General features: G+C 43.5%; 1 protein-coding gene and 1 long non-coding RNA gene across 2 annotated transcripts; both read right to left on the bottom strand.

Moving 5' to 3' along the window:
* Positions 1-1,094: 1,094 nt before the first annotated feature.
* Positions 1,095-2,840, bottom strand: LOC144327144 (uncharacterized). The gene is made up of 2 exons (XR_013392050.1): positions 2,625-2,840; positions 1,095-1,420 (listed from the first exon to the last, which is right to left on the bottom strand). It is a non-coding gene; the product is annotated as an uncharacterized LOC144327144 (long non-coding RNA).
* Positions 2,841-9,331: 6,491 nt separating this feature from the next.
* Positions 9,332-16,220, bottom strand: LOC144327127 (uncharacterized). The gene is made up of 4 exons (XM_077925319.1): positions 16,054-16,220; positions 14,689-14,854; positions 12,399-12,535; positions 9,332-9,625 (listed from the first exon to the last, which is right to left on the bottom strand). The coding sequence occupies exons 1-4, from the start codon at positions 16,181-16,183 to the stop codon at positions 9,462-9,464; spliced, it is 597 nt and encodes a 198-aa protein (XP_077781445.1). The 5' UTR covers positions 16,184-16,220; the 3' UTR covers positions 9,332-9,461.
* Positions 16,221-26,084: the final 9,864 nt, after the last annotated feature.

The raw sequence follows: 26,084 nt of genomic DNA, 5'->3' as shown, positions 1-26,084 counted from the left end.
CACTCTATGTGGGGCTACCTTTGAAGGTGACTGGGAAACTACAACTAATCCAGAATGTGGCAGCTAGACTGGTGACTTGGAGTGGCAGCCGAGACAACATAGCATCAGTCTTGAAAGACCTACACTGGCTCCCAGAACATTTCCAAGCACAATTCAAAGTGTTGGTGCTGACCTTTAAAGCCCTAAATCGCCTCAGTCCAGTTTACCTGAAGGACCGGGCTAGGTGAGGGCGAGAGAGGTAATGAGCCTCTCTCCCTCCCTGCCAGCAATCAATGAAGGGTTATATTCCTAGAATCATAGTAATCCAGCCCCCTGCAGTACAGGAATCAGTTTCTTTGGTTTCCACAGCCTCCAGTCCTGCAAGGAGAGCATTTCATCTGGTTTCATTGTGATGTGGGAAATGGGAAACGAAGGGATTAAGCAGGCACATGCACACATATGCATGCCTGTTACTTTCTCGGAAACCCTTGGCATTCAGTGGGAAACAGGATATTTGTGCAAAGCTTCAGGAGGCTATGTTAGCCTTATAAGATGCCAAATGATGCCAAGCTGCATTGGCAGGGAAGCTTTCTCATAAGTTCAAATTTATGCAAGGAAAGAAGCACACTTTCACCACAGCGTGGTGCAATTTTATGGTGCACACCAACAAACTGGGAGGAAAGGAGCACAGTAGCTGCATATCCAGGGATCTAGACTCGAAGCGCGGGACGTGGGTGGCACTGTGAGATAAACCACAGAGCCTAGGACTTGCTGACCAGAAGATTGGCAGTTTGAATCCCCATGACAGGGTGAGCTCCCGTTGCTTGGTCCCTGCTCCTGCCAACCTAGCAGTTCAAAAGCACGTCAAAGTGCAATTAGATAAATAGGTACTGCTCTGGCGGGAAGGTAAACGGCATTTCAGTTGCTGCTCTGGTTTGCCAGAAGCGGCTTAGTCATGCTGGCCAAATGACCTGGAAGCTGTATGCCGGCTCCCTCGGCCAATAAAACGAGATGAGCACCGCAACCCCAGAGTCGGCCACGACTGGACCTAATGGTCAGGGGTCCCTTTACCTTTACCTTTTAGACTGGAAACATAAAGAAAAACAATTTGAGGAGGCTGTGTGAATAGGTTGTTTATTGAAAGATGAAAGATGCTGAAAGGATTGGAATCAATTAAGCCATGATTTATTCAGAGTGAGTTCCTCATTCTTCCTCGTGCTTACAGAAACTTCTGCCGGGGGTTTCTCGGGATTCCACCTTCTCTTGCATCAGCGCACACAGCACTTCAGAACATCAGAAAACGGGCAGTCATTCCATGGTTCCTTGAACGCCAAGCCATTGTGACACTGGAAGTCACGTGGCAGGCAATAGCCATCGTTGTCGGAGCACAGAACCACCTGAAACCGTGAAGAATCCTTTGGTTCTGGGTTCAGTCCAGGGCCTGCATATAAAAAGAAATAAAGGGCAGCATTCTTCAAAATACTTGAAGAGCTCTTGAAGAGCAAAGGACTTCTTGAAGGGCAGATTTCAGCAGAAAATACATATGCATTTTTGGACACATCGTTGAGCTGGAAACCGCCTTGCAAAATTCACAGAAGGGGCGAATTTCAAACAATGGCTGGAGTGCAAACTGAATAGAATCTCTCCCTCATTCTTATTGCCAGATAAATGGCTGCAGGGCTGCAGCATTAAGCACACAAATTCCCAGAGAGAAATATGAAGGTGCAGATGCACGAACAGCATGCCTCTTTTAACATCTTACTTCAGGCATAGGCAAACCCAGCCCTCCAGAAATTTGGGGACTATAATTCCCATCATCCCTGACCAGTGGTCCTGCTAGCTAGGGATGATGGGAGTTATAGTCCCAAAACATCAGGAGGACCGAGTTTGCCTATGCCTGTCTTACGTCTTACAGAAGATAACATTGAGGGTAACTTAAGCAGAAAATGTTTTCAGCAATTCCCCACCTCCCAAAAAAGGAATGGGGAGGGTGAGTTTTAAGCCATGCCCTAAAGTAGCGTTGAGCAATTTGCAGTCCAGGGGCCTCAGAAACTGGCAGGGGAGGAGTGAAACAAACAAATGGTGGAGGAGATAGAGAGAGAAGGGGTGGGAGATAGAGAAAAGGGGGTCACAGAGAGAGGGGATGCCTCACTCACTTTTGAGTCTATTCTCAGCCACTGCCACAATGCAACTTCTGACAGATTGCCCCTAAAGGAATCTGGGGGGAAAACTTCCCACCCCAGCCTTTGAAGGAAAATCAGGGGAAAGGTTCTAAAACACACAGTCCTGTCCAGCTCAGTAAATAATGAACCTGAATGCATTCCTTCATCCCAGTATGAGCTGGGCAATGAACCAGTTTGCCTAGGTCCTTCCTGCGAGGCTGGAAAGTCCATGGCAGCTAGAGCTTGTAAGTCTCAAGAATTCTCTTTATGCAACCCCATTGCTGAGCTAATTTAGGATTGCACATCCAAGTGGGATTGTAGAATTCTTTCTCACCTCTCAATAACTACAGGGGGTTAATTTATTAATTAAATTAGTCCATCACGTCATCTTGCTGGGGACAACCCAAGGCAACTTACAACCAGACTAACAGACAATAAACCCCACATAAATACAGTGAAATGTTGCTCTTCAGCCCAACTTACCATCATCTTTATAAGCACGAGACTCGAGAAACTCCTTGGCTTCCCCTTCAACCTTGGAGGGTGGTTTGGGATTGGACCAAACCTGGAAGACCAAGAAGGCAACAGTAAAGAGAACGTAAAGCATCTTCATCATTGAAGATTTGCTGCACCCTCGATACTAATGGAAGGAAAAGGCTCAATATATAGAAGGATACAGAATCTCTGGAAGCACTGCTGGTATTTATACAGTTTATACCAGGAAACGGGGAGAATGATGTTCTGAGATTGCTGCCAACATCAAACATCCATTGTCAACTATTGGTTGAAACCACCTGAAATTATTTCACTTTACAGTTAATCCAACAATTGCTGGGATTAGCATTCTGCTTCTTTCAAACGCTGATTCTCTGTTCTCACCTTAGCAAGGCAATTCAGCATCAATTGACTCACCAATACCTGAACTGCGGATATCTTTCAGAAGGCACCTCAAATGTTTTTTGTTGAAACTGGGGAAACTGGCGAGAGCAAGGTGGGGCTTTTGTAATCAGTGGAGCTGGGGGTGTTAGAATGAATGTATTGTTTCCTGCTATAAGCCTTGCACCATATAATCATTGCATCGGTCTGACAGCTAAAGATGCAGGGATCAAGCTTCAACCAATTTCCCCCCTGAGAAACTGCAAAATACTGTGGGACATGTTTTCGGGGCCAACTCTACCATTGGACAGCACAGGGCAGCTGCCTCTGTTGGCAGGGGAGAGACAGCAGCAGTCTAAGTTAGCCTCATGCTTTGTGTGGTCCCAGCACCAGTGTTAAGTAAGATTCAAGTGCTAGTCCTGTAAGATTCCGCATGTAGTATGGCGAGGACACCAGCCTGTCCATTGCAGCAGGCAGTAACATGGCCTCAGCTGCCCCTGAGAGCTATGTTCTGTCTTCACATAAGCTAATAACAGCTGGCCAATGAATGAACCAAGAAGCTGGACAGATCCATGTTAGGTAGATTTTATGAGTCTATAAATTCCTGTCAATGTATTGCCAGAACCTAGCTTACCCAGAGATGGGTGAATCTGTCCATTCTGGTTTTTCTCCTCCACCTCTTTTTTTTTTTTTTTAAAACAGTATTTTTATTGGTTTTTCCAGATACAAGTTATAGAAAAAGAAAAAGAAAAAAGAAGATAACAGAAGAAGAAAAAGAAACCATCTTTCCAAAATATTTTTCTCATAACCAACTGGACTTCCCCACATCTCCCTCGCCCTGCATTCTTTACAATAAAGATATCAGCAAATTATTACCTTGTTTCATGCATTCCTTTGTACTTTCCAATAGGTATACTTTATGTTTAAGACTTATTATCTAATTACATTACATTAAAATAAAAATGATGTTACTTTAAACATTAGTCCTTTCATAATTATAAACTTAATTTCCATATCACCGAATCTTGTTGCTGAAGCTAAATTTTCTGAGTCATGCAAACTCTTAACATTCATATAACTTAAAATGTTTTTGTAGATAGTCTTTAAATTTTTTCCAATCCTCTTCCATTGTTTCTTCTCCCAAATCTCGGATTCTGCCAGTCATTTCGGCCAATTCCATGTAGTCCATCAATTGCATCTGCCACTCTTCCAGTGTGGGCAAATCTTGTGTCTTCCAATATTTTGCAATTAGTATTCTTGCTGCTGTTGTTGCATACATATAAAAGGTTCTGTCGTTCTTTAACACCTTCTGGCCATCAATGCCCAGGAGAAAGGCCTCTGGTTTCTTAGGAAAGGTGTATTTAAGCACCTTTTTTAGCTCGTTATGAATCATTTCCCAGAAGACCTTCACTTTTGGGCAGGTCCACCAGAGGTGAAAGAATGTCCCTTCAGCCTCCTTACATTTCCAACATTTATTATCAGACAGATGATATATCTTAGCAAGTTTGACTGGGGTCATGTACCACCTGTATATCATTTTCATAATATTCTCCTTCAAGGCATTACATGCCATGAATTTCATACCAGTGGTCTATAACCTTTCCCAGTCTTCAAACATAATGTTGTACCCAATGTCCTGAGCCCATTTTATCATTGCTGATTTGACTGTCTCATCCTGAGTGTTCCATTTAAGCAGCAAGTTATACATTCTCGAAAGTACTTTAGTCTTTGGTTCTAACAATTCCGTCTCTAATTTCAATTTTTCCACCTGGAAGCCTACTTTTTTATCCAACTTAAAAACCTCTTGTATTTGGGCATAATGGAACCAATTTTGCACCTTATTTTTTAATTTTTCATAGCTCTGCAACCTCCAATTTTCTCCAACTTTTTCTAGAATTTCCCCATATTTCGGCCAGCCGACCTCCATATTAGGTTTTTTCCAGGCCTTGGCCTCTGCTGGTGATAGCCACCTCGGGGTCTTACCTTCTAGCAAGTCCTTGTATTTTGTCCAGACCATAAATATTGCTTTTCTGACAATATGATTTTTAAACATTTTATGAGCCTTTACCTTGTCGTACCACAGATATGCATGCCAACCAAAAGCGTTATCAAACCCTTCCAGATCTAGAACATCAGTGTTTTCAAGAAGTAACCAATCTTTCATCCAGCAGAAAGCTGCAGCTTCATAATACAACCTTAAATCTGGCAGGGCAAACCCCCCTCTTTCTTTTGAATCAGTTAGTATTTTAAACTTTATTCGGGGCTTTTTGCCCTGCCAAACAAACTTAGAAATATCCTTCTGCCACTTTCCAAAGCATTCCACTCTGTCCACAATCTGTAGGGTTTGGAACAAAAATAACATTTTCGGCAATACATTCATTTTTATAGCTGCAATTCTACCCAACAAGGAAAGTTTCAATCTTGACCAAATTTCTAAATCTTTTTTAATTTCCGTCCAGCATTTTTCATAATTGTCTTTAAATAAATTCAAATTTTTAGCAGACAATTGAACCCCTAGGTATTTCACTCTTTTAACCACACTTAATTCTGTCTCCCTCTGAAACCCCTCTGTTTCCGATAATGTCAAGTTTTTTGCCAAAACCTTGGTTTTTTGCTTATTCAGTTTAAATCCCGCCACCCGACCAAACTCTTGTATCAGTTCTAGAAATCTTTTTGTACTAGATTCTGGCTCCTGTAGTGTTAACACCAGATCATCTGCAAAGGCTTTCAACTTATATTGTTTCACTCCGACCTGTATTCCTTGCACCAACCGGTCCTCCCTAATCATGTTCAGGAGCACCTCCAAAACTGAAATAAATAAAAGAGGGGATAAGGGGCACCCCTGTCGTGTCCCTTTTTCAATTTTGAACTCTTCAGTCACCACATTGTTTACTTACTATCAATTTAGCTTTTTGCTCTGAATAAATTGCTTCTATTCCATTTTCAAACCCCCGTCCCACTCCCATCCCTTCCAGGTTTTTCTTCATGAACATCCAAGAAATGTTGTCAAAGGCCTTCTCCGCGTCAATAAAGATTAACACGGCTCTCGTATTGATATTTGTTTGTAAAAGTTCCAAAATATCAATAATGTTCCTAGTATTATCAAACATATGTCTACCTGGGAGAAAGCCAGCCTGGTCTTTGTGAATCACTTCATTAAGTACTTTTTTAAGTCTACTTGCCAAAATGTCTGCAAAAATTTTGTAATCCACATTTAGGAGTGAGATGGGACGGTAGTTCTTAAGTTGAGTCTTTTCAGTCTCCAGTTTAGGTATCAATGTGATGAAAGCTTCTTTCCACGTTTCCGGTGCCTTCTTCCCCTCCATAATCTGGTTACAAACCTCCATTAGTGGTTGTATCAAGTAGTCTTTTAATGTCTTATAATATTTGGAGGTAAGTCCATCAGGGCCTGGGGATTTGCCCAGTTGCATATTCTGAATGGCACCCTCAATTTCCTGTTGTGTTATTCTATAATTCAAAATTGTTGTCCTCTCCTGGGATAATTTTGGTAATCCATTGGCTTTTATAAATTGGTCTATCTCAGTCTCTTTCTGAGGCCCTTGTGTATAAAGTTTTTTGAAGTATCTCTGGAAGCACTTTCTAATTTCCTCTGGTTTCTGAATATTTCTCCCTTCTACCTCTAGATTGGTAACAAAGTTCAATTTTTGTCTTTTTTTCAACTGCCATGCTAGCAGTTTTCCACATTTATTCGCCGATTCAAATGATCTTTGTTTCATTTGTTTAATTTTCCATTCCACTTCTTGATTTATCAATTTCGCATACTGTGCTTGATGGAACTTAATTTCTCTTAAGATCTCTTTAGATTTTGGTTTTAGTCTCAATTTTTTCTCACCGTCTCTTATCTTCTCTAATATCTTATCCTTTTTTCCATTCCAGAGTTTTTTCTTGATCGTATTCTGTTGTTTCAGAAACCCTCTCATTACAGCTTTGCTTGCGTCCCAGATTGTTCTTTTTTCCACCGAAGTATTCAGGTTAATTTCAAAATAGTCTTTTAAGGTTTTTTGGGCCTTCTTTACAATCTCCTGATCTCTTAGTAGGGCGTCATTCATTTTCCATCTAAAGGAACGGGTTGGAGTAAGTCTTTTCTCCTCCACCTCTTCTTTTTCTTTTCCAAAACTTGAATGTAGTTCTGCACTTTCCCATATCAGTTTGTGAAATGGCAAGTCCTCCTGAAAATTCATCAGCGTCTTGCTACAAATTTATCCCAATGCGCATGTATTTTGATGCAATTTTGCCCAATGCACACATTTTTGGCAAGCCATTTCCCCTGAGATAATGCAGTTTCATGTATTAACAATATATGCATCCCTGTGCACATTTTACCCTGGTATAGGCAGACAAGTGTTGCTTTTGAGGGATGGCCATGATTCAGCTAATATATTGCCTCAGAAAGTGCAACGTTGGTAGATTTGCCTTTAGATGTGAACTGAATCAACTTTCTCCCCCATCTCTACCAACAGCCCTCCTTCTAAATTCGATTCCTTCTAGGATTTTTACACCCCCCACGGTTCCTAACTGAAAAACACTCCTTTTCTTTTTGTTCTGAAAGAACCCCTCAGCTTAACATCTGCTTCATATGCAGCACACTCAGCCTCGGAATCTGTGCTGTTTTTTCAGTCTGCCTGCAGACGACAAATCTAGCCTGGCTGGGCTATGGAGAACCAAGAAGAGGACTATACAGTAAAGACAAGGTGAAGGGCTTTCATGCTCAAAGGTAAGCTGCATATGTCCACAATTTCTGATGGAAGTAAAGAACCCAAGAGGTTCTCACAACTTCTGGAAAGGTGTGCAGAGTCCCTGGTATTTATTCAAATATATATATTTTTTTTTCTGGGAAAAAATTAGGAGCAGGATTGAGTCAACTATGTGCCCATGCTCTTGAAGGGCAGCTCTCAATGCCCACTCAGAAGTTCTTGAAATGCTTTTGACTGAAGGTTTACCCAACTTTAGGAAGACAGGCAGCTTCCTTGCAAAAGGCTTTTGCCTATCTAGACCAATATTGTCTACTCTGACTGGCAACAGCTCTCTCCAGAGCTTCAGACAGAGAAGGGTTTTTCCCGTCAGCTCTTACATGAGGGACGAAAACAGCTCCCTTTCTACCTTTTCAACTCCATGCATAATTTGCACACCTCTACTGAGTCCCCCAAATTTTTCTAAGCTGAATAGCCCCCAAATGTGGCAAAAATAATAATAATCTCAAAAGGGATTTGCTCCAACCATTCGATCCATTAGGTCTCTCCTTTTCTGCACCTTTTGGATGTTTCTTGTGGTGGGGGTATCTTGTTGCAGTATACACAGACAAGACTTATTCTTCTGTCTCCTGCATGTGAAACTTCTTCTTTTTTAAAATTGGGTTTTATAAACAAGAATAATGCTATACAAACAAGTATACCACGTTTTCTCATGTCATTTTCATATCACAAAAATAGCATAAAAATGTGGGGAAATATCTCCAACACATGTTTCATTATTAGTCGTCAATGGATAAGTTCTTGGTTTATGAATTGGTTTAAGCAGTTAGGAAGAAGAAGAAGAGAGAAAAGAAAAAGAAAGAAAAAAGGGGGAGTGGCAGGTGAGGTGGTTATACTTCTATTATTCTACTTAGTGTGTGTGAGGGGCTGTGTCAGCGTTACTTGTATGAGTTTTCTTACTATTCACTTCTTGTATTTCCTTGGTGGTGAGAGAGGATTAAGGTGTGGTTAGTTGTCTTTGGTTGGTTGTAGTGAGAGTTGTTTTTGTGTGAGAGCGGGGTGCGAGTGTGTATTTTTGAATCAGGTTAGTCAGATTGATTTGTATGCTGTCGAGGGATTTTTGTTGTTGTCTTCTTGGGCTGTGTATGTGAGAAAGGGGAACCAAACTGGGGTGAAGACGTCTTCATACCTCCAGTTGAATATGCTTCATGCTGAGCGCGTTTGAGTCGCGCTCCGTGACAACCCAGACGTAACGGAGCACGTTACTTCCAGGTTTCACCGCTTGCACATGCCAGATACTCAAAATGACGTCACGCACAGAAGCGGCTAAAAGCGACGCTCGTGTGCACAGACGTGCCGTTGCTAGTTACGTTTGCTTCTAGATGCGAACGGGGCTCCGGCATGGATCCCGTTTGCATCCAGATGTACCACTGTATAATAAATCATATCAAGAAATCAAGAATATTGTGACTGTTTCAGGTAATTGGGGGCACGGGGGGAGTTTGTAGTAGTAGTTACAGCAACAATGGCAGTTTAGTGGTAGTGATAACTATAAGTGATCAAATGCTTCGAGGAAGAATAAAATGATAGATAGCCACTGAATTGGAAGCAAACTCAGTTTTAATCAAAAAAGAGAGGTTTAGCATTAATCCATCTTGATTGGGAGGTGGATTCTTCCTCTGTTCCGATCGTACACTGTTGGTCTTCCTTGCATCTCTCTTGAGCAGGCTCTCTACTGGAATCTCACACAGCAATACCTACTTGCAAAGCATTTTCCAATAGACTTCTCATTGTCATTACATCTGGAGCGGCAATTTCCCCCCATAGCATTGCATACCATGGCATTTCTTGGGCGGGGAACATCTTCTGCAGGGGAAAAAAGGAAAGGCAAGAGACCTTAACATGCTTATCAGGTAGCTCTCCGTTCTTTGGCTTAGCTTAGTCTTATCTCACTGTAACATAGCGGACACTGCTTTTCTGCAAAGTTTTCCAAATTAGAGCATAATATATGTTCCCACCTTTTTATTGTTAGCTTTGGTTTTCATTTTTATTGTTGTTTTTGGGGGGGTTGGTTTTACTATAACTCTTTGCATTATGCGGTAAGAAAAGTGTCTAACCAAAATAAAATTAAGGATGTTGATGATATAACAATGGACTTTCTCTCCTCTACACAGGTGCTGCTGGTTATACTGTTGTAAACATCTGCACAGGTTTTGGTAAGGCTACTCTGCAGCATGGTCAGTGATCTTGTTTCTTTCTGAACAAGATCTCAGCCTTGTGGCCAGCAAAGAGCATTGGGTGAGTTGGTCAAATTCAGTTTCTCTGTAGTCCTCATTTTCCACCCCCTCCAAAAAAAGAACAAAGTTCCATTCACCACCTTTCCATACTAGTTTACAGATTTTATTTTTAAAAAGTCCTAATGAAAATTCATCAGCTTTCTCCTAATAAACGCATATTTTGCAAGCAAAGACAGACATTTTTTCCAAAGCAGTTGTACAAAATATGGTACTTCTTGCATGCCATTTTCATTAATATCTGCCTATTTAGACATGCTTTACCCTAGTATTTTCTGTTATTCTCTTTTTCTTTCCCCCCTCTAGATTAATGTTTTCATTTGGACCAAAAAAAGAGAAGATATTTGACGATAATCTTTGCATTTTTCTTTATAAACCCTAATAAAAATATTTAAAACCAAAATTGAGTAACGTGTGAATTTTGAAGGATGGCTGTGTTTCCATTTGTGTATTTTCCAGGAAAGTGTGAATTAGGGAGCTAAACCTTTAACTGCTAATTGAATGAAATTTCCCCATCATTCTTAGTCACTACCTGGAATCAGATCTGTTCTCTCACTGGCAGCCAGTGCAGGATCTGTTCCTGTCCAATGGTGCCCCATTGCATCTGGGCTGCAGTATTCTGTGCCAGCCTCAACTTCTGGACCACTTTCAAGGTCAGATCCACACAGAGCTCATTAAAGTCTATATGGGAGACTGTCAGGGATTACTGGGCATAGGCACTCGTTGCTCATCTAAAATGAAGGAGCACCTCCAAGTAGCACACTTGCTCCTTCAGGACGTCTGGTGCCCCATCCAGAATAACTGTCTTCCAAATTCTCATATCCAAGAAATAACTATAAGGATGCAGCTTCTGTTTATTGACCCCCAACCCATCTGCCTCCAGGCATTGGCCTAGCTGCTGCTGGCCAAGGGAGCCGCTTTACAGGCCGAGGGAGCCGGCATTTGTCCGCTCCGCAGACAGTTTTTCCGGGTCATGTGGCCAGCATGACCAAGACACTTCTGGCACATGGAACACTGAAACAAGAGCAGGGCACAGAAACGCTGTTTACCTTCCCGCAGAAGCAGTACCTATTTATCTACTTGCACTTTTGGGCATGCTTTTGAACTGCTAGGTTGGCAGGAGCTGGGACCGAGCAATGGGAGCTCACCCCATCATGGGGATTCAAACCACCAACCTTCTGATCGGCAAGCCCAAGAGGCTCAGTGGTTTAGACCACAGCATCACCCGCATCCCTAGCACCACCCGCGTCTGTTATTACATTTCTTCAAATACCACAAAGCTTCCACCCCTCTCTAATCACAGACTCCTCCTGGTCTCTGATTCTTGTTGTCAAACTTACCAAACTTAACATAACCTGTCAGTTTATTCAACCAATCTTCCTTGGTTGGTTTATCTTTATCTTTCCACTTTCGTGAACTTCTTATTGCCTGCCTTCTTATTTCAAACTGCTTGTTGCTTTCCTCTTCCTGTAGCCCATGTAGAACTCAACCACTGTCGGCCTCCTTGCCTTCTGCCCTACCAATTCTAGTGGGTGCCAACCACCAATGGAGCAGCTCAATCAATATTCTGCTGGCTTTGTAAATATATATTTTTTTTGGGGGGGGGGGGGTTGTGTGTGTTGCTTCCTTTTATTGTTTTATGCCCTTGCTGGTTTGAACTATTTGCTTTTAGACTCTGTACGACTTATACATTTTACATCTATTTTATATCTGCAGTGGTACCTCGGGTTACATATGCTTTAGGTTACATATGCTTCAGGTTACAGACTCTGCTAACCCAGAAATATTACCTCGGGTTAAGAACTTTGCTTCAGGATGAGAACAGAAATCGTGCTCCAGCGGCACAGCGGCAGTGGGAGGTCCCATTAGCTAAAGTGGTGCATCAGGTTAAGAACAGTTTCAGGTTAAGAATAGACCTCCAGAACGAATTAAGTACTTAACCCGAGGTACCACTGTATGTGCATTTTTATAGGGGGAGAGAGAGGACATGGAAAAAGGGATGCCCTGCAAATTTGGATTCCAGTCTCAGCCACTGCCACAAAGAAGCTGCTGACAGATTGCTTCTGAAGGATTCTGGGAGGGAAACAGCCCATCCCAACCTCTGAAGGAAGGTCAAGACGAAAGTCCTAAAACACAAAGTCCCATCAAATTCAGTAAGAAGTAAATGCATCATGATGAGCTGCACAATGAACCAGGTTGCCCAGGTCCTTCCTATGAGGCTGGAAAGACCATGATAACTAAAGCTTGTAAGTCAAAAGAATTCTCTTTCTGCAATAATATGGCAGAGCTAACCTAGAGTTGTACTTCTAAGCGTGATTCTAGGATTCCTCTACAAGCTGCAATATGAAAGAATGACCATTTTCAGCCCAACTTACCCTCTTTCAACTTCATTTCAGGGTCAAGAGGCTCCTGGGCTTCATCCTCGGATGGTGGTTTGGGATTGGCCTGGACCTGGTAGACCAAGAAGGCAACAGCAAAGAGAACGTAGAGCATCTTCATGGTGGAAGATTGGCTGCAGTTGCAATGCTAATGGAAGGAAAAGGCTCAATGAAGAGAAGGGTGGAGAATCTATGGAAGCTTTGCTGGTATTTATACGGTTTATACCAGGAAAAGGGAAGAATGGTGTTAGCGACTGTTGCCAAATCAACTGTTGTCACTCAACAATCCAAATCATTTGAAATACTTTCATTTTGCATTTTATGAAATGTTTGTGGGCCCTGAAATTCTGATTTCCCAAACTATTATTCTCTTTGTTGACATCTCAGCTATGTGATTTTGTATCTATTGACTTAACAACACCCAAGCTTACAGAATACCTTACAGGCCTTACAGAATGCGGCCAGATTCAATCAATCACTCTCTTTATTATTGTCAATGACAGATATTCAGAAAGAAACATGTAATGTAACCCAATCCTGCATTGTAGGAGCTTGGAATAGATGACTCTTGGGGTACCTTCCAACTTTACAATTCTGTGATTCGTGTGCATGTGTGTGTTTTTTATTTTATTTTATTTTTGCAGAGGACACCAACGACCATAACATCCTTCTTTACCATCTAGAGGGGCTGGGAGCACTGTTATACAGTGGTTCTGCTCCTTCCTCCTGGACCGTGTTCAGAAAGTGGTGGTGGGGTATGAGTGTTCAGACCCCTGGGCTCTCACTTGTGGGGTGCCTCAGGGTTCCATCCTCTCCTCCATTACTGAATGGAGTAACTGTGGCCCTGAAGGACCAGGTGCACAGCCTGGGAGTCATTCTGGACTCACAGCTGTCCATGGAGGCGCAAATTAATTCTGTGTCCAGGGCAGCTGTCTACCAGCTTCACCTGGTAGACAGGCTGAGACACTACCTGCCCTCAGACTGTCTCACCAGAGTGGTGCATGCTCTAGTTATCTCTCACTTGGACTACTGCAATGCACTATATGTGGGGCTACCTTTGAAGGTGACCGGGAAACTACAACTAATCCAGAATGTGGCAGCTAGACTGGTGACTTGGAGTGGCAGCCGAGACAACATAGCATCGGTCTTGAAAGACCTACACTGGCTCCCAGTACATTTCCAAGCACAATTCAAAGTGTTGGTGCTGACCTTTAAAGCCCTAAATGGCCTCGGTCCAGTATACCTGAAGGACCTGGCTAGGTGAGGGCGAGAGAGGTAAGAAGCCTCCCTCCCTGCCAGGAATCAATCAAGGGTTATATTCCTAGAATCATAGTAATCCAGCCCCCTGCAGTACAGGAATCAGTTTCTTTGCTTTCCACAGCATCAAGTCCTGGAAGGAGAGCATTTAATCTGGTTTCATTGTGATGTGGGAAATGGGAAACGAAGGTATTAAGCAGGCACATGCACACATATGCATGCCTGTTACTTTCTCGGAAACCCTTGGCATTCAGTGGGAAACAGGATATTTGTGCAAAGCTTCAGGAGGCTATATTAGCCTTATAAGATGCCAAATGATGCCAAGCTGCATTGGCAGGGAAGCTTTCTCATAAGTTCAGATTTATGCAAGGAAAGAAGCACACTTTCACCACAGCGTGGTGCAATTTTATGGTGCACACCAACAAACTTGGGGGAAAGGAGCACAGTAGCTGCATATCCAGGGATCTAGACTGGAAGCGCGGGACATGGGTGGCGCTGTGAGATAAACCACAGAGCCTAGGACTTGCTGACCAGAAGATTGGCAGTTCGAATCCCCATGACAGGGTGAGCTCCCGTTGCTTGGTCCCTGCTCCTGCCAACCTAGCAGTTCAAAAGCACGTCAAAGTGCAATTAGATAAATAGGTACTGCTCTGGCGGGAAGGTAAACGGCATGTCAGTTGCTGCTCTGGTTTGCCAGAAGCGGCTTAGTCATGCTGGCCAAATGACCAGGAAGCTGTATGCCGGCTCCCTCGGCCAATAAAGCGAGATGAGCACCGCAACCCCAGAGTCGGCCACGACTGGACCTAATGGTCAGGGGTCCCTTTACCTTTACCTTTTAGACTGGAAACATAAAGAAAAACAATTTGAGGAGGCTGTGTGAATAGGTTGTTTATTGAAAGATGAAAGATCCTGAAAGGATTGGAATCAATTAACCCATGATTTATTCAGAGTGAGTTCCTCATTCTTCCTCGTGGTTGCAGTAACTTCTGCCGGGGGTTTCTCGGGATTCCACCTTCTCTTGCATCAGCGCATGCAGCACTTCAGAACATCAGAAAACGGGCAGTCGTTCCATGGTTCCTTGAACGCCAAGCCATTGTGGCACTGGAAGTCACGTGGCAGGCAATAGCCATCGTTGTCGGAGCACAGAACCACCTGAAACCGTGAAGAATCCTTTGGTTCTGGGTTCAGTCCAGGGCCTGCATATAAAAAGAAAGAAAGGGCAGCATTCTTCAAAATACTTGAAGAGCTCTTGAAGAGCAAAGGACTTCTTGAAGGGCAGATTTCAGCGGAAAATACATATGCATTTTTGTACACATCGTTGAGCTGGAAACCACCTTGCAAAAATCACAGAAGGGGCGGATTTCAAACAATGGCTGGAGTGCAAACTGAATAGAATCTCTCCCTCATTCTTATTACCAGATAAATGGCTGCAGGGCTGCAGCATTAAGCACACAAATTCCCAGAGAGAAATATGAAGGTGCAGATGCACGAACAGCATGCCTCTTTGAACATCTTACTTCAGGCATAGGCAAACCCAGCCCTCCAGAAATTTGGGGACTATAATTCCCATCATCCCTGACCAGTGGTCCTGCTAGCTAGGGATGATGGGAGTTATAGTCACAAAACATCAGGAGGGCCGAGTTTGCCTATGCCTGTCTTACTTCTTACAGAGGTTAACATTAAGGGTAACTTAAGCAGAAACTGTTTTCAGCAATTCCCCAACTCCCAAAAAAGGAATGGGGGGGGGGATGAGTTTTCAGCAGTGCCCTAAAGTAGCGTCGAGCAACTTGCAGTCCAAGGGCCTCAGAAACTGGCAGGGGAGGAGCGAAACAAACAAATGGTGGAGGAGATAAAGAGAGAAGGGGTGGGAGATAGAGAAAAGGGGGTCACAGAGAGAGGGAATGCCTCACTCACTTTTGAGTCTATTCTCAGCCACTGCCACAACGCAACTTCTGACAGATTGCCCCTAAAGGAATCTGGGGGGGAAACTTCCCACCCCAGCCATTGAAGGAAAATCAGGGGAAAGGTTCTAAAACACACAGTCCTGTCCAGCTCAGTAAATAATGAACCTGAATGCATTCCCTCATCCCAGTATGAGCTGGGCAATGAACCAGTTTGCCTAGGTCCTTCCTGCGAGGCTGGAAAGTTCATGGCAGCTAGAGCTTGTAAGTCTAAAGAATTCTCTTTATGCAACCCCATTGCTGAGCTAATTTAGGATTGCACATCCAAGTGGGATTCTAGAATTCTTTCCCACCTCTCAGTAACTACAGGGGGTTAATTTATTAATTAAATTAGTCCATCACGACATCTTGCTTGGGACAACCCAACAACCAAACTGACAGACAATAAACCCCACATAGATACATTGAAATCTATGTTCTTCAGACCAACTTACCGTCGTCTTTATAAGCATGAGACTCGAGAAACTCCTTGGCTTCCCCTTCAACCTTGGAGGGTGGTTTGGGATTGGCCCGAACCTGGAAGACCAAGAAGGCAACAGTAAAGAGAACGTAAAGCATCTTCATGGTTGAAGATTTGCTGCACCCTCGATACTAATGGAAGGAAAAGGTTCAATAAATAGAAGGATGAAGAATCTCTGGAAGCACTGCTGGTATTTATACAATTTATACCAGGAAACGGGGAGAAGGGTGATTGCTGCCAGCATGAAACATCCATTGTCAACTATTGGTTGAAACCACCTGAAATTATTTCACTTTACAGTTAATCCAACAATTGCTGGGATTAGCATTCTGCTTCTTTCAAACGCTGATTCTGTGTTCTCACTTTAGAAAGGCAATTCCACATCAATTGACTCACCAATACCTGAACTGCGGACATCTTTCAGAAGGCACCTCAAATGGTTTTTGTTAAAACTGGGGAAACTGGCGAGAGCAAGGTGGGGCTTTTGTAATCAGTGGAGCTGGGGGTGTTAGAATGAATGTATTGTTTCCTGCTATAAGCCTTGCACCATATAATCATTGCATCGGTCTGACAGCTAAAGATGCAGGGATCAAGTTTCAACCAATTTCCCCCCTGAGAAACTGCAAAATACTGTGGGACATGTTTTCGGGGCCAACTCTCCCATTGGACAGCACAGGGCAGCTGCCTCTGTTGGCAGGGGAGAGACAGCAGCAGTCTAAGTTAGCCTCATGCTTTGTGTGGTCCCAGCACCAGTGTAAAGTAAGATTCAAGTGCTAATCCTGTAAGATTCCGCATGTAGTATGGCGAGGACACCAGCCTGTCCATTGCAGCAGGCAGTAACATGGCCTCAGCTGCCCCTGAGAGCTATGTTCTGTCTTCACATAAGATAATAACAGCTGGCCAATGAATGAACCAAGAAGCTGGACAGATCCATGTTAGGTAGATTTTATGAGTCTATAAAATCCTGTCAATGTATTGCCAGAACCCAGCTAACCCAGAGATGGGTGAATCTGTCCGTTCTGGTTTTTCTCCTCCACCTCTTCTTCTTTTTCTTTCCCAAAACTTGAATGTAGTTCTGGACTTTCCCATATCAGTTTGTGAAATGGCAAGTCCTCCTGGAAATTCATCAGTGTCCTGCTACAAATTTATCCCAATGCACATGTATTTCGATGCAATTTTGCCCAATGCACACATTTTTGGCAAGCCATTTCCCCTAAGATAATGCAGTTTCATATATTAACAATATATGCACCCGTGTGCACATGTTACCCTGGTATATGCATTTTGGGTACATTTTGCTTAGCTGAAGAACTGCATGGCAAAATGCAGACAAGTGTTGCTTTTGAGGGATGGCTGTGGTTCAGCTAATATATTGCCTCAGAAAGTGCAACGTTGGCAGATTTGCCTTTAGATGTGAACTGAATCAACTTTTTCCCCCATCTCTACCAACAGCCCTCCTTCTAAATTCGATTCCTTCTAGGATTTTTACACCCCCCACGGTTCCTAACTGAAAAACACTCCTTTTCTTTTTGTTCTGAAAGAACCCCTCAGCTTAACATCTGCTCGATAAGCAGCAGACTCAGCCTCAGAATCTGTGCTGTTTTTTCAGTCTGCCTGCAGACGACAAATCTAGCCTGGCTGGGCTATGGAGAACCAAGAAGAGGACTATACAGTAAAGACAAGGTGAAGGGCCTTCATACTCAAAGGTAAGCTGCATATGTCCACAATTTCTGATGGAAGTGAAGACCCCAAGAGGTTCTCACAACTTCTGGAAAGGTGTGCAGAGTCCCTGGTATTTATTCAAATATATATTTTTTTCTTCTGGCAAAAAATTAGGAGCAGGATTGAGTCAACTATGTGCCAATGCTCTTGAAGGGCAGCTCTCAATGCCCACTCAGAAGCTCTTGAAATGCTTTTGACTGAAGATTTACCCAACTTTAGGAAGACAGACAGCTTCCTTGTAAAAGGCTTTTTGCCTATCTAGCCCAATATGGTCTACTCTGACTGGCAACAGCTCTCTCCAGAGCTTCAGACGGAGAAGGGTTTTTCCCGTCAGCTCTTACCTGAGGGACGAAAACAGCTCCTTTTCTACCATTTCTACTACATGCATACTTTTGCACACCTCTACTGAGTCCCCCAATTTTTTTCTAAGCTGAATTGCCCCCAATGGGGCAAAAAAAAAATCTCAAAAGGGATTTGCTCCAACCATTCGATCCATTAGGTCTTTCCTTTTCTGCACCTTTTCGATGTTTCTTGTGGTGGGGGTATTTTGTTGCAGTATACACAGACAAGACATATTCTTCTGTCTCCTGCATGTGAAACTTCTTCTTTTTTTAATGTTGGGTTTTATATACAAGAATAATGCTATACAAACAAGTATACCACGTTTTCTCATGTCATTTTCATATCACAAAAATAGCATAATAAATGTGGGAAAATATCTGCAACACATGTTTCATTATTAGTGGTCAATGGATAAGTTATTGGTTTATGAAACTGGTTTAAGCAGTTAGGAAGAAGAAGAAGAGAGAAAAGAAAAAGAAAGAAAAAAGGGGGAGTGGCAGGTGAGGTGGTTATGCCTCTATTATTCTACTTAGTGTGTGTGAGGGGCTGTGTCAGCGTTACTTGTATGAGTTTTCTTACTATTCACTTCTTGTATTTCCTTGGAGGTGAGAGAGGCTTAAGGTGTGGTTAGTTGTCTTTGGTTGGTTGTAGTGAGAGTTGTTTTTGTGTGAGAGCGGGGTGCGAGTGTGTATTTTTGAATCAGGTTAGCCAGATTGATTCGTATACTGTTGGGGGATTCTTGTTGTTGTCTTCTTGGGCTGTGTATGTGAGAAAGGGGAACCAAACTGGGGTGAAGACGTCTTCTTCTATTTGTCCGGGTGTCAGTTTCCCTGTTTCCCATGCTATACGATACCAGTTGCATGTGAAACTTCTTAAACCAACTCAAGATCATGTGAAAGTGAAGTCATAATTTATCAGAGAATGCCACCCCCATCACCCATCATCTCAGGAAGTCAGCGCTGTCTCTGGAGTGCGCAAGCAGAAGTTCTTTACTTTCAGTGCAAACTCAGTTGGTTAGAGCCTGGTGTTGATAATGTCAAGGTTACAGGTTTGATCCCTGTAATGGAGAGCTGCTTATCATGGTAAGGAGGTGGACTAGATGATCCTCAGGGTCCCTTTCAACTCTATAGTTATATAGGGACATGGGTGGCATTGTGGTCTAAACCACTGAGCCTCTTGGGTTTGCTGATTGGAGGGTCAGTGTTTCAAATCCCTGTGATGGAGTGAGCTCCCATTGCTCTGTCCCAGCTCCTGCCAACCTAGCAGTACAAAAAGCATGCCAGTGCAAGTAGATAAATAGGTACCGCTCGGGCCGGAAGGTAAATGGCATTTCCTTGTGCTCTGGCACTTGTCACAGTCCTCCGTGCGCCAGAAGCAGTTTAGTCCTGATGGCCACATGACCCAGAAAGCTGTCTGTGGACAAACGCTGGCTCCCTCGGCCTGAAAGCGAGATGAGTGCCCCAACCCCATAGTCACCTTTGACTGGACTTAACCGTCCAGGGGTCCTTTTCCTTTACCTACAGTTATATACAAAAATCTCCATCCCTTCCTTCAAAAAGGTCATTTCATCTAAAACCTCCATGTTCGGGAGTAGTTTACCCCCTGAGTTTAACACAAAAAACAGAAGATGAACTATCAACTTAATGGCCTGAGTCATAAAAGAAAAAGGTGGGGGAGGAAATACAGAGGAAACTATCTCTGACTATTAGCCATGCTGGCTGGAAACACTCAACCAATGAACTAGAGTACTCCTTTCCCACTGTCCTGGGATTAAACTCCAGTAGACATAATGGCAATGATCCCTGAGTAAACATGCAAAGCGTTGTGTCATTAGAAGCCAAGCTTCGTGGAGAGGCTGCCCTAACTTAAAAAGGTAAAGATAAAGGAACCCTGACCATTAAGTCCAGTCGTGGATGACTCTGGGGTTGAGGCGCTCATCTCACTTTACTGGCCGAGGGGGCCGATGTACAGCTTCCAGCATGACTAAGACGCCTCTGGTGAACCAGAGCAGTGCACGGAAACGCCGTTTACCTTCCCGCCAGAGTGGTACCTATTTATCTACTTGCACTTCGTGCTTTTGAACTGCTAGCTTGGCAAGAGCAGGGACCAAGCAACGGGAGCTCACCCCGTCGCAGGGATTCGAACCATAAAGCTTCCAGGTCATGTGGCCAGCATGACTAAGCCGCTTCTGGCGAACCAGAGCAGCGCATGGAAACGCCGTTTACCTTACCACCGGAGTGGTACCTATATATCTACTTGCACTTTGACATGCTTTCGAACTGCTAGGTTGGCAGGAGCAGGGAATGAGCAATGGGAGCTCACCCCGTCGCGGGGATTCAAACCACCAACCTTCTGATCGGCAAGCCCTAGGCTCTGTGGTTTAACCCACAGCCCCACCCACATCCCTTGACCCAATTTAGCCATCCTTTAAAATTATTATTATTATTATTATTATTATTACTATTATTATTATTATTAAATAAGCAATGATTTCAGATTCCCCAATCTTTCACGTAGGCAAACAAAAAACATGAAGAAAAACCAACTGAGCCGGGTTTATGTGCAGTTAATGAGTCGTTTATTGAAAGAAGGAGAGAGAATTAACCCATGATTTGGTGAAAGGAGTGGAATCAATTAACCAGCAACTTCTGCAAAAGGAGTGGAGTGGCACATTCTTCCTGGAGATTGTAAAAAGGTCTGCCTCAGGGTTTCTCAGGACTCTGCCATCTGACATCAGCGCACGCAGCACTTCAGATCTGCAGAAAACGGGCAGTCGTTATACGGTTCTTTGAATACCAATAAACTGTGACATAAGAAGCCCCGGGGCAGACAGTATCCATCGCTGCCTTGGCACCGGATCGCCGTAAGTTTTGCAGAATCATCTGGCGGGAGCATCAGCCCAGGGTCTGCATATAAAAGAGAAAAGCAACATTCGTGAAAATACTTCAAGGGTCAAATACCACAAAACTTCCACCCCTCTCTAATCACAGACTCCTCCTTGTCTCTTATTCTTGTTGTCAAACTTGCCAACTCCATATAGCCTGTCAGTTTATTCAACCAATCTTCCTTGGTTGGTTTATCTTTATCTTTCCACTTTTGTGAACTTTTTTTTGCCTGCCTTCTTATTTCAAACTACTTGTTGCTTTCCTCCTCCTGTAGCCCCTGTAGAACTCAACAGAGGGAACGAGGGGGACAAGACCAGAATTTGTTGGTTTGGCTTTGACTTTGGCTCCAACCACTGTTGGGCTCCTTGCCTTCTGCCCTACCAGTTCTAGTGGGTGCCAACCACCATTGGAGCAGTTCAATCAATATTCTACTGGCTTTGTTAATATTTCTTTTGGAGGGGGGGTGTTTGCTTCCTTTTAATGTTTTATGCCCTTGCTGGTGTCAACTATTTGGTTCTAGAATGTGTAGGACTTATACATTTTACATCTATTTTATACCTATTTGTATTTTTATACCTATTTGTATATTTTTCCTTTGGTCATTATGAAAAAGGCGAGTAAGGTATCCCATTAAATAAATTATGCCCGTATTGAATGCAGTTTACTATAAACATGACAACTTTCCCCTAATAGATGCATCTTTGTAACATTATTTGCTAGGAACCACATTGAAAAATTCATAGAAGGCTGAAGTTCAAATGATGGATATGTTTCAATTTGCATATAAAGAAAATAATAAGTACATGCAGGATCAGGCCAGTGGACCATCTAGTCCAGCATCTTGTTCTCACAGTGATCCCATGTCCCTCTCAGGAACTAGGGCAGGAGTGATGGCACTAAGATTAGGGAAAGGGTTTGAGAGAGGGGGAGAGAGAGGACATGGAAAAGGGGATGCCCTGCAAATTTGGATTCCAGTCTCAGCCACTGCCACAAAGAAGCTCCTGACAGATTGCTTCTGAGGGATTATGGGGGGGAAAGAGCCCATCCCAACTGCTGAAGGAAGGTCAAGAAGAAAGTCCTAAAACACAAAGTCCCATCAAACTCAGTAAGAAGTAAATCCATCATGATGAGCTGGACAATGAACCAGATTGCCCAGGTCCTTCCTATGAGACTGGAAAGTCCATGATAACTAAAGCTTGTAAGTCAAAAGAATTCTCTTTCTGCAATAATATGGCAGAGCTAACCTAGAGTTGTACTTCTAATCATGATTCTAGGATTCCTCCACAAGCTGCAATATGAAAGAATGACCATTTTCAGCCCAACTTACCCTCTTTCAACTTCATTTCAGGGTCAAGTGGCTCCTTGGCTTCATCCTTGGAAGGTGGTTTGGGATTGGCCTGGACCTGGTAGACCAAGAAGGCAACAGCAAAGAGAACGTAGAGCATCTTCATGGTGGAAGATTGGCTGCAGTTGCAATGCTAATGGAAGGAAAAGGCTCAATGAAGAGAAGGGTGGAGAATCTATGGAAGCTTTGCTGGTATTTATACGGTTTATACCAGGAAAAGGGCAGAATGGTGTTAGGTTTCTGAGGCTGTTGCCAAAAACAACTGCTGTCACTCAAGAATCAAAGTCATTTGAAATACTTTCATTTTGCATTTTATGAAATGTTTGTGGAACCTGAAATTTTGATTCCCCAAACTATTATTCTCTTTGTTGTCACCTCAAATATGTGATTATGTATCTATTGACTTAACAACACCCAAGCTTACAGAATACCTTACAGGCCTTACAGAATGCGGCCAGATTCAATCAATCACGCTCTTTATTATTGTCAATGACAGATATTCAGAAAGAAACATGTGATTTAACCCAATTCTGCATTGCATGGGATTGGACTAGATGACTCTTGGGGTCCCTTCCAACTTTACAATTCTATTGTGTGTGTGTGTGTGTGTGTGTGTGTGTGTGTGTGTGTGTGTTAAAATAAATTATTTGCAGAGGACACCATCAACCATAACATCCTTCTGGACCTTCTAGAGGGGCTGGGAGCTGCGGGCACTGTTATACAGTGGTTCTGCTCCTTCCTCCTGGACCGTGTTCAGAAAGTGGGGTGGGGGAGTGTTCAGACCCCTGGGCTCTCACTTGTGGGGTGCCTCAGGGTTCCATCCTCTCCCCCATTCTTTTCAACATCTACATGCAGCCACTGGGAGAGATCATCAGAGGGTTTGGGCTGGGTGTTCATCAGTATTCAGATGATACTCAGCTCTACCTCTCTTTCAAATCAAAACCAGTGAAAGCGGTGAAGGTCCTGTGTGAGTGTCTGGAGGCGGTTGGAGGATGGATGGCAGCTAACAGATTGAGGTTGAATCCTGACAGGACAGAAGTACTGTTTTGGGGGGACAGGAGGAGGGCAGGTGTGGAGGATTCCTTGGTCCTGAATGGAGTAACTGTGCCCCTGAAGGACCACGTCCGCAGCCTGGGAGTCATTCTGGACTGACAGCTGTCCTTGGAGGTGCAGGTCAATTCTGTGTCCAGGGCAGCTGTTTACCAGCTTCATCTGATACGCAGGCTGAGACCCTACCTGCCCGCAGACTGTCTCGCCAGAGTGGTGCATGCTCTGGTTATCTCTCGCTTGGACTACTACAATGCACTCTATGTGGGGCTACCTCTGAAGGTGACAGTGAAACTACAACTAATCCAGAATGTGGCAACTAGACTGGTGACTTGGAGAGGTCGCCGAGACCACATAGCATCAGTCTTGAAAGACCTACATTGGCTTCCAGTACATTTCCAAGCACAATTCAAAGCGTTGGTGCTGACCTTTTAAGCCCTAAATGGCCTCGGTCCAGTATACCTGAAGGAGGGTCTCCACCCCCATCGTTTTGCCTGGACTCTGAGGTCCAGTGCCAAGGGCCTTCTGGCGGTTCCCTCGCTGCGAGAAGCCAAGTTACAGGGAACCAGGCAGAGGGCCTTCTCAGTAGTGGCACCGGCCCTGTGGAATGCCCTCCCACCAGATGTCAAAGAGAAAAACAACCACCAGACTTTTAGAATACATCTGAAGGCAGCCCTGTTTAGGGAAGCTTTTGATGTTTAGTAGATTATTGTATTTTAATATTCTGTTGGAAGCCGCCCAGATTGGCTGAGGAAACCCAGCCAGATGGGTGGGGTATAAATAATAAATTATTATTATTATTATTATTATTATTATTATTATTATTATTATTTACAAAACAGGGAATGGGGAGAAAACCCCTTCCCCTCCTGAGACTATGGAGGGAGCTACTGCCAGTCAGAGTAGATGGGGGGGGGGGAGCCTTTTACAAGGAAGCTTCCAGTCTTCCTAAAGTAAACTGTAAGCCAAAAGCATTTCAAGAGCTTCTGAGTGGGCAACGTGAGCTGCCCTTCAAGAACGACGACATAGAATTGACTCAATCCTCTTACTAATTTCTTGGTGTTTAGCCAGAAGAGGGGGAAAATTGAATAAATAGTAAGATCTCTGCACACCTTTCCAGAAGTTCCAGAAACTCTCGGGCTCTTTACTTCCACCAGAAATTGGGGACACAGCTCAATCTTGAGTATGAAGACCCTTCACTTCATCTTTGTAGTCCTCTTCTTGGTTCTCCATAGCCAAGCCAGGCTAGATCTGTTGTCTACAGGCAAACTGAAGGACAGCAAGGATCCTGAGACTGAGCATGCTGCTTATCAGGCAGATGGTAAGCTGAGGGGTTCTTTCAGAACAAAAACAACAACAAAAAGAGTGTATTTCACTCAGGAACTGTGGGTCCCATGTTGGGTGAAAGATTTGGGCATTGCAGGGGTTGGACTAAATGACCTTTGGGTCCCTTGCAACTTGACAATTCTATGAATCTATGATTCTGTGATCCCATCAGGAGATGTGATCTGCATTATATCAGCATTGGACATTAGTGTGGCAACACCTACGCTTTGGACTCCCCTTCCATTAAATTATATATGCAACAGGCAACTTTTTCATTGTTCTGTTGGCACCTGTTGAAAATATTCCATTTCCAACATTTTGATTTATTTCATATATGTATTGTGGATTCAGGTAGGTAGCCGTGTTGGTCTGACACAGTCAAAATAAATAAAATAAAAAATCCAGTAGTACCTTAGAGACCAACTAAGTTTGTTCTGGTTAAAAGCTTCTGTGTGCATGCACACTTCTTCAGATACACTGAAACAGAAGTCACCAGACCCTTATACAGTGGTATCTCGGGTTAAGTACTTAATTCGTTCTTAACCTGAAACAGTTCTTAACCTGAAGCACCACTTTAGCTAATGGGGCCTCCTGCTGTTGCTGTGCCACCAGAGCACGATTTCTGTTCTCATCCTGAAGCAAAGTTCTTAACCCGAGGTACTATTTCTGGGTTAGCGGAGTCTGTAACCTGAAGCGTCTGTAACCCGAGTTACCACTGTATATAGTGGGAGGGTGGGGTGGGGTTTTCTCAGAAGGGTAGTGGGAGATGGGTGATTGACTCAATGGGTATGGTAAACCTGTTGACGACTGCTAATGACTGCATATGTTTTGTTGTATGACTGCATATGTTTTGCTGCATATATGTTTTGTTGTAGTCATTGAAAGGGATTCAACTCATGAGTCCCACCAAAGCACTTCCTCTCCTCTCCTCCACTGTGTGTCCCTTGCATGTTCCCAACACTATCATTATTGCCTTTTTTCCCCTTTCCAGCAGAGAATGGGCAAACAGTTGCACCACCACAGGACGGGAAAATCTCTTGCCTCTGGCCTTGGGGATACTGCTTACTGCGGAAGCTCCGGTGTGCCTCAGGCTTTGTGATGAAGGAGAGATTCAACAACTGCCCAAATACCCGCACCCTGAAGTGCTGCGTTCTGTGAAAAACTGGGATGAAGTTGCAAAATACCCCGGGAGAATTAAATTAATTGAATTAATCGCTTTGATGTTGTTGATTTGTTGTGCCTGGTTCCTGACACCAGTCCCCTCTTTGTGTAATCTGTTTACGTTGTGCTGGATCTTTTGAAGCAAGGTTGAATGGTCATCTGCCAGGGATGGTTTAT

This window comes from Podarcis muralis, chromosome 3 (genome assembly GCF_964188315.1).
Source record: "Podarcis muralis chromosome 3, rPodMur119.hap1.1, whole genome shotgun sequence".
Lineage (NCBI taxonomy): Eukaryota > Metazoa > Chordata > Lepidosauria > Squamata > Lacertidae > Podarcis > Podarcis muralis.
The sequence above is the reverse complement of the archived record's forward strand: the minus strand, read 5'-3'. Positions and strand labels throughout refer to the sequence as shown.

Coding starts and splice junctions, on each gene's coding strand:
- LOC144327127 (XM_077925319.1), bottom strand. CDS start 16,183: ATGAAGATGCTTTACGTTCTCTTTACTGTTGCCTTCTTGGTCTTCCAG. Junction 14,855..16,053: donor TCATGCTTATAAAGACGACG/GTAAGTTGGTCT, acceptor TTTTATATGCAG/GCCCTGGACTGAACCCAGAA. Junction 12,536..14,688: donor GATGTTCTGAAGTGCTGCAT/GCGCTGATGCAA, acceptor TTGCAACTGCAG/CCAATCTTCCACCATGAAGA.